The 14,047-nt window shown below is 42.3% G+C and overlaps 1 protein-coding gene across 1 annotated transcript; it reads left to right on the forward strand.

Annotated features, from left to right (window-relative positions):
- Positions 1 to 2,265: 2,265 nt before the first annotated feature.
- Positions 2,266 to 4,010, forward strand: LOC140836331 (GDSL esterase/lipase At1g54790). Its single transcript, XM_073201768.1, has 5 exons — positions 2,266 to 2,526; positions 2,627 to 2,827; positions 2,907 to 3,073; positions 3,252 to 3,522; positions 3,602 to 4,010. The coding sequence occupies exons 1-5, from the start codon at positions 2,295 to 2,297 to the stop codon at positions 3,868 to 3,870; spliced, it is 1,140 nt and encodes a 379-aa protein (XP_073057869.1). The 5' UTR covers positions 2,266 to 2,294; the 3' UTR covers positions 3,871 to 4,010.
- Positions 4,011 to 14,047: the final 10,037 nt, after the last annotated feature.

A 14,047-nucleotide genomic window follows, 5' to 3' on the forward strand; every position in this document is an offset into this window, starting at 1 on the left:
TTTTCACAAAATAAACCCAAAATCTCCTGCTCGAATCGTCAACAGTAGTGCCATAATATCTTGAGTGATCTCCAAGGAATGTCACAGGTGATGGTCCACATACATCAGTATGTACCAGCTCCAAATCCGCCGATATCGGTTCTCTGACCTCTTTTGAAAAGCTCACCTTTTTCTGCTTTCCAAAAAATACAGCTTCACACAGCTTGTGCTCAATGATCTTTAATCCCGGTAGCTTTCCGTTTGAAACAAGCATCTTCATTCCCTTTTCACTCGTATCCCCAAGCCTACTATGCCATAGACTTGAATTAGCTCCAGCATCCACAGCCGCTAATTTATTTCCCAAACTGGAAGTCATATAAAGTGTTCCAGTTTTCTTTCCTCGAGCAACAATCATGGCTCCCTTTCTCACTTTCCAGGAACCATCACCAAAGGTCACCTTATGGCCTTCGTCGTCAAGCTGTCCCACTGAAATCAGATTGTGTGTCAACTTTGGTACATGCCTTACTTTGTTGATTTTCCAGACAGATCCATTTGTCATCTTCATCCGGATATCACCCATACCAATTATTTCCAAAAGTTTTCCATCAGCCAGGAAAACTTTTCCGTAATCTCCCGCAATGTAATTATCGAATACATCACGATTACCAGTGGTATGAAACGAAGCTCCCGAGTCCATAACCCAAGAATCAACAGGGCTTTCCATGGATAATAGCAGAGCATCATGTACCTCCTCAGTAACAACATTAGCGTTGTTCTTTGTTGATTTGCAATTCTTTTTCAAGTGACCAGTCTCACCACAACTCCAGCACTTCACATTCTTTTCAAAGTTGCTTTTGTCTTTTCCATTTCTTGACTTGGACCCACCATGCCATTGGTTTAAACTCTTTTCGCCACTCCTGCCCCTTCCTCTATTCTCGAGATTTAGAGCAGAACTTGATGATGTTCCTTCACCAGAATCCATCTTGCGAACTTCCTCGGCAAGAATTTGATCTCTGACATCATTAAATTGTAGCTTTATTTTTCCAACAGAGTTGCTAACCGCTGCCCGCATTGGTTCCCAATTGTCTGGTAAAGACGCCAAAAGAATAAGTGCCCGAATCTCATCATCAAATTTAATTTCAACAGATGTTAGCTGTGAAACAATCGTGTTGAATTCATTGATGTGTTTAGCCACCGAAGCACCTTCTCCCATCTTCAAGTTGAATAACTTCTTCATGAGATGTACTTTGTTATTTGCCGATGGCTTTTCGTACATGTCCGACAAAATGGACATCATCTCCTCAGTTGTTTTTGCCTCCGCCACGTTCTTCGTTAGGGTCAATCGTATTACCCCTAACACTTGTCGGTCAAGAAGCTTCCAGTCATCATCCTCCATCTTTTCTGGCTTCTTTCCAGATAGAGGTTGATGCAACTTCCTGCTATACAGATAATCTCTAATCTGTAACCGCCAGAACGAAAAATCTGTTCCGTCGAACTTGTTGATTCCCGGTCCCGATCCATCATCTCCGGCCATCACTTCTCTAGCCTTAACAGGAAATCTAAAAAATCTTTTCTGATGTGGAAGATCAGACAAAGCTGCAACCACAGAGCATACTCAGAATTTTTAAGAATTTTCACAACAAGGCTCTGATACCAGTTGTTGGGGAATTACCCCCCGAAGCGATGCCGATCACGATGATAATAGTACCCAAAAAAATGCGGAATAAAACAACCAACAAGAACACAAAGATTTACGTGGTTCACCCAATATAGGCTACATCCACGGAGCACTGCAACTTTTATAACCGGGAGAAATATTACAACAAGTGTATACACCAATACACTCAATATCTCACGATCCCAACCCCGAGTATACCGAGAAAATATTTTCTCTAACTCACAAAAGAGAATTCCCGCACTCAAGAAAAAAAAATACACTCCTTTTTTCTATGCACTCTCTTTTTATCAAAGCTGAAAAGCTTTTGATTTTGGGATACTAAAAACAAACAAGGAAGGCTCAATTTATAACAAATTTTCCTCGTTCATTTTTAGAAACTTTCGATGTGGGATTCGTGATTTCTGAATATTTTATTTTGACGTGAGCCCCACCTTATTAAAATCCCACCTAACAGTACATACCTTGGTAGTGAAATCAAAATTGACTAAAGAAGCGTGGATAATGAGGTCAAATAATTGTGCTTTAGGACTTTTGCAAATTACAAAGGGTAACTTTGCGTGCACACTAAAAAGCCAACAAACTAAACAACGTCTTGTTAAAAGGACATGAGATCTGCCTTTTGTTTCAGACATGAAACATGGCTTCAAACATCTGCCAAGGTCTCATCTTTCTGTTCCTAATATGCCTCCCTTCAGCCAAATCCATAGATTTCAACTATCCAGCAGTTTTCAATTTTGGAGACTCCAATTCCGACACCGGGGGACTCGTTGCTGGCCTTGGTGAGAGCCTTGATCCGCCAAATGGCCAGACTTACTTCAAAAAACCATCTGGGAGGTTCTGCGATGGCCGTCTGATCATCGATTTTCTGAGTATTGAAAAGCAAATAATGCTCATTTTTACCTATTTTTCTCTCATTTTTTCCTGATAAACATAGCTTGTATGTATGTATGTTTTTATACAATGTAACAGTGGATGCCATGGACTTGCCATTTCTAAATTCATATTTGGATGCAATTGGCGCGCCTAGTTTCAGAACCGGATGTAACTTTGCAGCAGCAGGCTCGACTGTACTTCCGGCCACTGCATCATCCGTTAGCCCATTTTCATTTGGAATTCAAGTGGCTCAGTTTTTCAGATTCAAGGCAAAAGTTCAAGATCTACAGGCTAAACGTACATGCATCCGTGTTCTTAAATGTAACTTTTTCAACATAGATCAAGAGATAAGCGTTAACATAACCAATTCTTGCAGCAAGGAAATTTGGCAAATACATTCCAGCGCAAGATTCATTTCAGAAAGCACTCTACATGTTTGACATAGGCCAGAATGATTTAGCTGGTGCCTTCTATTCTAAGACATTGGATCAAATTATTGCTTCAATTCCCACTATTTTAGCGCAATTTGAAGATGGTATTGAGGTTAGTAATAGAAAGTTTACATATAATGTCATCTACCTACTATGTCATCTACCTAATCGCCTAAAAACCAGAAGATATACTCATCTTTTACAAAATCATGTTTTCCATACAAATGATCTTCTAGACTGGAGAAAAACTTGAATATTTTCATATCCATTCTATTTTTCTGTCCCTGCAGAAATTATACGAACAAGGGGCGAGAAATTTTTGGATCCATAATACAGGCCCCCTAGGTTGCTTGCCTCAAAATATTGCAAAATTTGGCACTGATACATCTAGGCTGGATGAGCTAGGGTGTGTCAGCTCTCACAACCAAGCTTCCAGACTTCTCAACCTGCAACTTCATGCTCTCTGTAAAAAGTTACAATCCCAATATCCCGATTCAAATGTCACATTTGTAGATATTTTCACAATCAAATCCAATCTTATAGCAAACTATTCCCGTTACGGTTAGCATTCACAAATAATATCTCTTATTATGTAAAAACACATTTACGAAAAAAAAAATTATTGCATATCAATTTACAGGCTTTGAGCAGCCATTAATGGCATGCTGTGGATATGGAGGTCCTCCATTGAATTACGACAGTCGCATCTCCTGTGGTCAAACTAAACTCTTGAACGGAAGTTCGGTAACAGCCAAAGGTTGCAGTGACAGTACAGAATATGTGAACTGGGATGGTATTCATTACACTGAGGCCGCAAATCAGTATGTGGCGTCACAGATTCTGACGGGAAAATACTCGGATCCCTCATTTGCTGATAAGATGCCTTTTCTTCTAAAACTAAAATTTTAAGGACTCGTCATTATTTTATACTTATGTTTGTTCATACATTCAATATAATATTCAGTTATTGGATTTGATTTAAGAACTGGTCTTACTTTGTAGTACTACAAATTTATCATCAAATTAAAGCTTGCTGATGATTTTCTATTGTTTAGAAAATTATGATGAATGGCAATCATTACTGGCATATTATCAACAAACATCGCTAAAATGTGATATTCCAAAGAAGAATGAGGAAGCTGGAAACAGAACTACAGAAGTTCAAACTTCACAGCATAAAATTTTATATACGGGCTTTGGTTTGGTTCTACTGATCAACAAAACTATTGAAGTTTGTGATCGTACACATACATTGAAAAGAGCACGCATTGCAATCTTCGGCATCTGGAAATCCCATCACCTGCAGCAACTGACTTTGGCGCCACCAAACAATGCTTCATTCTACTTTTCCTCTACTACTAGGACTGAATTTTTTTTCCAGAATTGTCATCAGAAAATGCCACAATATCTGAAGAATGAGCAGGTTCTGTCAAATATTTGGAGCCAATTTCTTAAAAACAAAAAAGGGAATGTTCGAACTACGAAGAGTACAAAGAAATGGATTAAAACTTGAATACATGATAAGAAAAAAGAAAAACCAAGTTAGGAAAAAGTACTCCTTAGATAGAAATTGAAAATTATATGATAACTGGAACTCGATACTGTGGGATCAAGAATAGAATCACCAAAAGCTTGGATAAATTCAGGGACACCATTAACAGTTGACTAGCAACCAAGCACAACAATGCCTTTGTTATTACCTTTCTCAACAATTGGATACCAGAGTTCCAATACTTGGTTAGTGTACTCGAATACACTAGCTTTGCTTTTTAACAAAAGAACATGAACAAGTCGGGAAATCATTAGCAGCTAAGGATCTTTCCCACCTTAATAACACAAACACACACAACCTTCATTATTTGCTCTATTAATAGGCTCCATTTTTGTTCCTTTCCATTGTCAGTTTGTCACTCCACTAACAACTCTATGATCCTAACTTTACAGTTTGCCTCGACCAAATCCAACGAAATATTCACGACATTCTTTTACAATCAGGTTGGAGTAACTAATTCCAGTTCAGTCCTCAGGGAGTGTTACCTGCGTAGCTTTTCAGACAACCAATGGAAATCATCCCTCATATGAAAGAATTTACATTTTACCACTAGATATTTAAAACAATAAATTTGGTCCTCGAAACAGTTTGTATGTGATGCGATCCAGGCGAAATAGATGAGCAGGGTCGGGTGCTCCACCGGATCGAATCAAATATTTGTAGTGTTGTTTAGGAAAATGAACAAGGTATATGGCTTCAGTCTTGACCTGCAAACAAAAAGATGAACTCGTGAATGGGCGCCGGAGGGGTGTCCGACGTGACCACTCCGATGCTTAAATCAGCAGGCAAAGAAGAAATTAAGCAATATATATGTGAATATATGTGAACAATACTTTTTAGTTCAAAGAGTCTCTCGATCCTTTAAATGAATTTAATACCTGCTATTTATAGGGGAGGAATGGGTAGTTACCTCGATTTCCGTGACATCTACTAAGTCGATTTACCATCCTAGCTTCTGATGACTTCTCGGACACTCCAAGCCCAAGTTGCTCTGGCAGATTAGATGGCATGTAATGATTATACTCAAGTGTGGCTCACTTGTCGAGGTAACGCTATTTTCGAGGTTGCCAAAGTGGATATGCAACTGGGAAACACTACCCGGTCAGGGGAGAAGCACCCGACCAACTCTATGAGGGCCCGGGTAAATAATAAAGAATTGCGAACAACACCAATCTATCCGGGAAGAGGAGTTATACCCGGATACTCCTGAAATCGACCCTGACTATGACCCGGATCCTACTAGGGGTATCACCACCCATCCCTAAAATAGTCGGGCTAGAGCTTGACTCGCTGTCCCGATTTGATCCTTTCTGCACTCTTTGCAATTGTGAACAAATATTTAAACAAGGGAACTTTTTGAGTGTCTCGTATCCCATATCCTTGACTCCTCGATGTCTGATAATCACTATTCTCGAGAGAATCGATCGAATACATTAATGAGGATGCTACTGAAAATTGCTCGTTTTTCAAGGTAATGATGAGTCTATACTCTCAATAACTGCACACGTCTCTTCACTTGTACGCACGATTTCCTAAGCGTCCTGCGATCGTCCGATTAAATTTGAATCGAAGGTAGAGATGAACGCTCTACCCTATAAATAGAGACCTTGCTTATCCTTCCATCTTATCAATGCAATGGCAAGCTCAAGCAATTCGAAAGCTCCTGATATGGCGGGGGAATTTATGCGTGCGGCCACAGAGAGACGGAAGACTGATTTGGAAGACGAAGTTTTCCACAAAATACTCCTATTTTGGGAAAGATTGTACGAGCTGGAATCTTCTCAGTACGCAGAAGGGGCTCCTGCTCCTGAGAACGTGGCTCGTATGCAGAAGTATCGTGAACGTCTTTGTGTTGCGGAGTATGTGGACATATTTACTCACCATGGTGTCTACGCACTAATGCTAGAAAAGGAGTTGAAGATCCTGGAAGACATAGCCGGGTCAGATAGCTTTGGCAAGACCGCTACCGGAGATCTCAGCGGTTGGCTGCACAAATGGAGGGTTGTTGTAGAGGATGAACATCTCCGTGTAATTCGTGCCCATTTTTAATAATGAAATGTCCTTTTGTTTTCGTTCTAGCATTTATCTGGTAAATAGCGAAACCCACTTAAACGAAATTAAATAATGAAAATTGACATGACTAATAATCCCTAGATAATAATGCTTAGGCCAATGAGGTCTCAATCTACCAGTTTGTTATGTTGAGATCTCGAGATTGTAGTTCGAGAGAAAGAATAAACAGGGACCAAGAATCCCCCGGTCTGCTGACGTGGTGCCATAATAATATGAGATTTATTGAACTCCTGCCAAACAAAAACGTTCCGTATTTCGAGGCACCTCAGACTTGACGTTTTGATAACTGTTCAGATCCTTTCGTCTGCTCCGCGCACTTTACGAGGGACATCCTGACCATACACCTGTCCAAATCTGATGGCTATGATCAACTCTTGCCTTTGAATAATAAAGGAGACGCTTCGCATGGCTGAGACTCTTGGATTTCCCCCACATTTAAGGACGTTTGCCTATAAGTAAGAGGGTGAACACAAAAAACAATTTCCCATTTTACCATGTCGAGTTCAGGCGGTTCCAGTGCTTGCAGCAGCACACACGTCTTGGTGACCCCGGCAATGCGTCCTCATCTAGAGGAGCTAAAGAGAGGCATCGAGGAGAGCGTGTGGAGGAAAGTTATGACCGTACGAGATAAGGCCCACGATCTGGATTTTTCCTACCGCAACAGTCTCGTTCTTACTCGAGCACAAAGAGCAAAAGCGAGGAAGTATATCCGAGAATTTGCAGTGGCCCGGATTACAGACCTGGTTAATGACCAGGTTCTATTACACATGATGCTGCGGAAAGAATGGCATGCGCTAACCAAGATAATGCACAACGAAACCTTTGTCAATCTTCGAATCCACGAGCTGACTAACTGGATAACAGAATGGCGAGATTCTGTGTCTGTTGTAATGGATGACATAATTGCTCGCCGCTTCTTTATGTAATGAGAAATTTATTGCTTTTTATTGCTTTATTGCCTCTTTTCCAGAAAATCTATATAAATTTACGTGCGTCGCAACAATAGATGCTCAACCAATCGTAATAATTCGAATTATAAAACTGAAAACGTCTCCGCGATATACCTGTCTGGGAATCTATTCCGGGGTGCGATATCCTTCTTCCTGGACTAAAAACACAATCCCGGGTAATTAAATTTCCGGGCTATCGAACAAGTTGTCGGGGGCCTCGCCTTTTACTTCGCGCATTTTGCTTGTGTACTTCCCTCAAATTTACGTGTTTCCAAGTAAAAACCGGGATTTAAAATCTCCCCGGTTTAACATAACATATAACATATCGAGGCCTCAAACCTCCCGATTTATAAAATAACATGCCGGGGCCTTAAACCTCCCGGGCTCCCAAATAACATGCCGGGGCCTTAAACCTCCCGGGCTACCAAAAACTGGGTAATTCAAAAGGTACCGTGATAGTACGTACCTTTCTTGCTTCAACGGTTATCAACGTTTCGAATTTCGAGGCGTTGATAAGTCTGACACCATAATGATTACGCGTGTCCTTACCGATTCCCAAGGATCATCCCGTCCATCCGATCAGATGCAAATCAAGGGTAGAGATCGAGTCCTTCTCCTTATAAGTAGTGCCTAAATTATTTTGAAAATATCACTTTCAAATTCGAATCTCCGGCGAAGCCCTGCTTAAATTGCTCCTCGAAGCTCTTCCGTGCAAAAAATCACCCACTTCCGAAGCTCCTCTTCAAAACCTGTAAGTTCTCTATTTTTATCATGTCAAACTCTACTTCTTCAACGTCGGGAGCCAATGCGCGAGGCTCTCCTAGCGACGAATCTGCTGCGTTACGCTCCGATGCTTCTCAATCTCCCCCACCCCAACGTTCTATCACCCAACCTGCTAAGAGACCAGTAGCCTCTTTAATTAAACCATCTTCTTCTAAGCCCTCCATTCCTAATTCCTCCCGAACTCTTGCCCAAAGAAAAGGTAAGGGCAAAACTCGGGCCGTGAGCCCTCCTCCTGTCGAGGCCCCGGGATTTCCCTGGTTCTCCTCTTTGAGTAGCACCCTGCGCCCAGGGGCGGATGAAGAACTTAGGACCTTGGTTAGTATTCCTTCCAATCTTTCTATTTTAATACCCGAGTCCTTTGATAGGGCAAAAAACCCCCCTCAAGGGTACACTACTTTTTTCCGGGACCAAATTAAGAATGGTCTTAGATTTCCGATTCACCCCTTTTTCATTGCAGTTGCCAAATTTTTTGGCGTACCCATTAACCAATTTCACCCTAATTCTTTTAGGATAATGGCTGCCACTTATGTCCTCTTTAACATGAATAATTTTCTTATTAACCCCCTCATTCTTCACTATTACTTTTCTTGCCAGTTTGGGGATAATGCCTTTTCCCTGACTGCCCGGCATAACGCTCGCTTCCTTGATGATATTCCCTCTTCTCAAAAAGGGTGGAAAGGAAGATACTTTTTTATTCGACTTCCGGGAGATCTTCCCTGCTTGTCCGGCTTTCTCTCTTCTCTGCCTACACAACCTTCGCTTCCCGGCACCTATAAATTTGAAGAACCCTTCATCGTGAGCCAGGATTTGGTGGAAGGGCGCAAATACTCATCTTCCACATTAATTTCTGATGATAATTTGATCACATATGGGTTGAGTCCCCGGGGTGAGGATCCCGAAGATCGCATGATTGATGAGGTGGCGGGCTCGGGCCCTCAACCCGGTAATTCACCCTTCTTTCTTGCCACCCCCTCCCTTGTTCTTTCCTTGATTTACTCAACACTTACTTCTCCTCTGTCCAGATAACTCCGAGATGCAAGCAGCTTTCGCTAAAAGACGGGCAGTCGAAAAGGCGGCCCGGGAAAAGGAACTCGCAACAAACCGGGCAATGGCCGAAGCAGAAAAACAACGTGCTATGGAGGAAACGCCCCGGGGAATCGAAATTACTCGAGAGAATCCTTCCCGGGATGATACTCTTCGGGTAGTGGTTGAGACCTCACAGGAGGCCGAAGATCTGGTTCCTCTTAGTAAAAGGCAAAGGATCTTGGCTGTCGAGCCCGAACTGATTATCTTGGATAATCCTCCTGCAGGTGATCAGGGTCCTTCTGGTTCCCACGAATCCCTTCCTCCTCCGCAGTTCAAGGAAGCCTCCAGCTCCGAATTTCCTTCGACTAACATTTTTTTTCGAAGGGCCTACTTCTAGTGGCGCGAAACGCTTTAAGCAGATGCTCAGTCTTTCTGAAGCGGCCTTTCTAAAAAGTGTTCCGGCCTGCAATAGATTTCTGGAAGGATCGAACCGCCTCTATTCCGTAAGTTTTTCTCCTTATTACACTTATATTTTGACACATTCTTTATGACTTTTGCTCTTTGTTTTTGCTCAGGCTGCTCAAATGATAATGTCTGCTTTTGAGGAGGTGGCTGCAGTAGCCACCAAGACAAATAGGCAAGCCCGGGCGGCTCAAGAAATCCATGATCAACTTCGAGAAGATATTGCCCGGGCTACCAAGCTGCATGAGGAGAAAGTCACCGGTCTCCTGGCCTCCCTGGAAATGGCCAACCAGCATTTGGCTTCCGCTCAGCGTGCTCGGGATGAAAGTTTAATCCGAGAAGAGGCCTCTCAAAGGCAGATTGCTTTCTTGGAATCTCGGACCCGCTACCTCGAGGAAGAAGCTACTTGCCAACAACATCGAGTCGTGGCTGCTGAGGATAAGCTTAAATCCTTCCAGCTTACTCAAGAGGAATGGAAGACTATTTTCCTTCAATCCTCAGATTTCCAAGCGGCTGTTGAAGATAGATCATACAACTACTTCAAAGTCGGTTTTGAGAAATGCCGGGAACAGTTTGAAGAGGAAAACTTAATCCCGGCTAACAAAGAAGGCTTCCCGGATATTGACAAAGCCATTAACTCCCTTCCTAAAGATGGTGATGCTGACCAAGAGGCTGGGGAGTCCGGGGATCAAACTGCACCTTTAGAGTAGGATTTTTTACCTTCTCTCTTTTTTTTTTTGTAATTTCCGGCCTTCGAGCCCTTTAATGAAGAACTTTCTTTTCTTCCTTGTGACTAAATGATATGTGAAATACATATGTATTCCCAGACCCGGTCCTCATGGTCATTTGGGCTTTTTAAGAGCCAAAGTGCGGAGCCTTGGGCCGGGGAGCATGTCCCGGGACTTGGAATGGTCGAGGTGTATGGTCCCGAGCCAGGGTGTAGTGCCCTGGGCTTTTAAGAACCAAGGTGCGGAGCCTTGATGCGATCCAGGCGAAATAGATGAGCAGGGTCGGGTGCTCCACCGGATCGAATCAAGTATTTGTAGTGTTGTTTAGGAAAATGAACAAGGTATATGGCTTCAGTCTTGACCTGCAAACAAGAAGATGAACTCGTGAATGGGCGCCGGAGGGGTGTCCGACGTGACCACTCCGATGCTTAAATCAGCAGGCAAAGAAGAAATTAAGCAATATATATGTGAATATATGTGAACAATACTTTTTAGTTCAAAGAGTCTCTCGATCCTTTAAATGAATTTAATACCTGCTATTTATAGGGGAGGAATGGGTAGTTACCTCGATTTCCGTGACATCTACTAAGTCGGTTTACCATCCTAGCTTCTGATGACTTCTCGGACACTCTAAGCCCAAGTTGCTCTGGCAGATTAGATGGCATGTAATGATTATACTCAAGTGTGGCTCACTTGTCGAGGTAACGCTATTTTCGAGGTTGCCAAAGTGGATATGCAACTGGGAAACTGTAGTAACCCGATTCCTAATTTGAGTTAATTATCGGATTAATTATATTTTCGGTGGGATCGGAAGGACCGAACAAGTTCGGATCGTCCGATGAGTTCGGATCGTCCGATGAGTTCGGATCGTCCGAGCCAGTGTCGGACCGTCCGAGACAGGTGGCTGTACTCGTGGAAGTCATGCAAGGATCGGATCGTCCGATCAGAGTTCGGACCGTCCGAAGTGTGCCGGATCGGAACTTCCGAAATGGTTCGGATCGTCCGAACATTAGCTATAAATAGAGGCGCGAGGCTTCATTTGTGACTCGCCAATTCAGAGAGTTCCATAGCATTTCAGTCGTTTCTGTGAGATTCTAGTCTTTTTCCGAGGTTCGGGCACTAGCGGGGAGCTGCTGGTCTTGTAGCGGAGCTGTGCTCTAGTTGGGAGCTAGCGGCATCAGTGGGCTAGCGACGGACGAAGGTTTGGAATTGTATCAGTATTATCTCAGGATTATCTAGTTAAGTCTGGTAGATAAGTTTTAGTGATGGTTTTCACTTGATGAATAGGCTTGGACTAGACCTGTTGTCTGGTTATTCCAGTGGATTAGGATTGCTGTGATAGAGGTACGAAAGTACTATCCGAGATATCCTGGTTGAGTATACATTCTTATATGTGTTGCATGATTATGTGGTGCATTGATATATGTCATATGATGCATGCTATTATGTCACGTTTATTACTGCACGTTGCATTTCATGTTGAGCCGTATCTCCTTCGAGATAGCCTTTACTGTTGAGCTGTATCTCTTTCGAGATAAGCTATATATCTTGTGGGGCCGCTCAGCCCTGTCTTGTCTTGTGGACGCATGGACACCGAGAGTACACAGTGGCCGACGGGTCTGGAGGGCTTCGGTGATCCGGGGCATTTTAGGTCCACGTATGTTCTTGCAGTGGATGCAGTGACCCAGAGGTAGGACCGCGCGGCACTATCCACTTGGCGCCTCTAGACTGAGCATTTTGAGATCTTTTGTGATTCCTGTTTCTTGACTACCCTGGTATCATATCATAGCATGTGCATTTCATATAGGTTTGTATACTCATGCTTTTGTACTGGGCGTTCTTATCGCTCACGTCCTCGGTTTTGTTTATCTTGGACACCCCATTTCCACGGGGCAGGCCTCAGGTTGGATGGCTCAGGAGGAGGAGGAGGACGTTGAGTAGCCGGTGGAGTTATTTATTCAGTACTCTTTGATTCGATATGGTTGTACCGTATACTTTCTTTTCATTCTGAGTTGTTATGGATTTTCGATGGGGTTGTATAACTATCATTTGTTGACCTTTTCCGCTATTATCTCTGATTGTTATTAATTAAGTTAAGTTGCATGCTTAGTTCTTGATTAGTAGGTGATTCTGGAACGGGTCACTACAGAAACACTACCCGGTCAGGGGAGAAGCACCCGACCAACTCTATGAGGGCCCGGGTAAATAATAAAGAATTGCGAACAACACCAATCCGGGAAGAGGAGTTATACCCGGATACTCCTGAAATCGACCCTGACTATGACCCGGATCCTACTAGGGGTATCAGTATGGATGTGGATAAATTCAATAATTCATTGGTCAAAGTCGCATAAGATTCCATTTTTTCATGTTGTCTGGCCTGTGGATAAATTAACTACACAGTTCTAAACCATGTCACTCGAGTATTTAACTTTAACCGATGCTTCCACTTGAGTAACACAAACCAAATCAACGATTATTTGTCTGACAGTTGACAATGTTAACGTGGTAACCTTTTGTGGATTCCAAATCCAACATCAGTCTCTTCTAAGCCAATTTCTTAACACAGCGAAGCACGCTTGGACCAACAACTCTGTTGGAGTGCCGCTCACAACATCAAATTCCGAAGTCAATGCAGAGTCAGCTAAAACAAGGCAGTTAAAGTTGACAGCTAAAGAAATGGAGCTTGCTGCTAGTCCCTGGTGCACACTGGGGAAAAAAGTAGATTGTTTGATGGATTGCGAATTTCTTTCATTGAGCGAGCAGCAAAAGGGCTTGAGCCCAGAAGTTAATTTCGTTTGGTTTGAAGGAAAAAGAGGAGTCTCGAAAAGTGGGCAGAAGGAATGATTAGAGACAGTGGTTTCTATGGAGATTATCAGAATTTGGTAGTTAAAATGTGTTTGGTTCTCATTTTTTCTATTGGTTTTGGATTCTTGGCTGGATTTTAGAGGACAATGTTATCAATTGAGGTATAGACGCCGTCAGTTGTGACTCGTCAAAATACAATTTTGGGCAGGCGATTTCTTTTCTTCTAACTTTGCTTGTTCTTGGATTGGTTAAGATTGCTCGAGACTCAAGATTTTGAATTTCGCGCCGGTATATTTTCTCTTTTTCCTGAACTTCAAATTGAATGATGAACAACCTCGCTCAACTAAATATTTATTTGATTGAGAACTGGAAAATCTAATTTCCAGTTTGTCATATAGACCAAAGATCAGGGGGAAACAGGTTTCTGCCATTGATAGAAGAGATATAAGAGCTGAGATCAAACAACTTACAGAACGTGTCTCGTAGCGAAGCATCATCTTGGTTATATTATTGATCAAAGTGAAATTGCTCGAGGCTAGTGGAAAAACTCGGACGCGCCATATGCACGATTCGGGTAACATAGTTCACCATTTATTATCAATTTTCTGTGATAGAACAAAATATATGGTATAGAATGAAACTTCCAAAGACAGTATCTTTTCATTCTCAGCGGAAACTTTAAATTTAAATAAGTAAATATCGTG

This window comes from Primulina eburnea, chromosome 7 (assembly GCF_022965805.1).
Source record: "Primulina eburnea isolate SZY01 chromosome 7, ASM2296580v1, whole genome shotgun sequence".
NCBI lineage: Eukaryota > Viridiplantae > Streptophyta > Magnoliopsida > Lamiales > Gesneriaceae > Primulina > Primulina eburnea.

Bases quoted from the DNA above. Each gene is read 5' to 3' on its own strand.
- LOC140836331 (XM_073201768.1), top strand. From the start codon at position 2,295: ATGGCTTCAAACATCTGCCAAGGTCTCATCTTTCTGTTCCTAATATGC. The intron at 2,828-2,906 runs GTACATGCATCC...CAATTCTTGCAG, and splicing joins TCAAGATCTACAGGCTAAAC to CAAGGAAATTTGGCAAATAC. The intron at 3,074-3,251 runs GTTAGTAATAGA...CTGTCCCTGCAG, and splicing joins AATTTGAAGATGGTATTGAG to AAATTATACGAACAAGGGGC.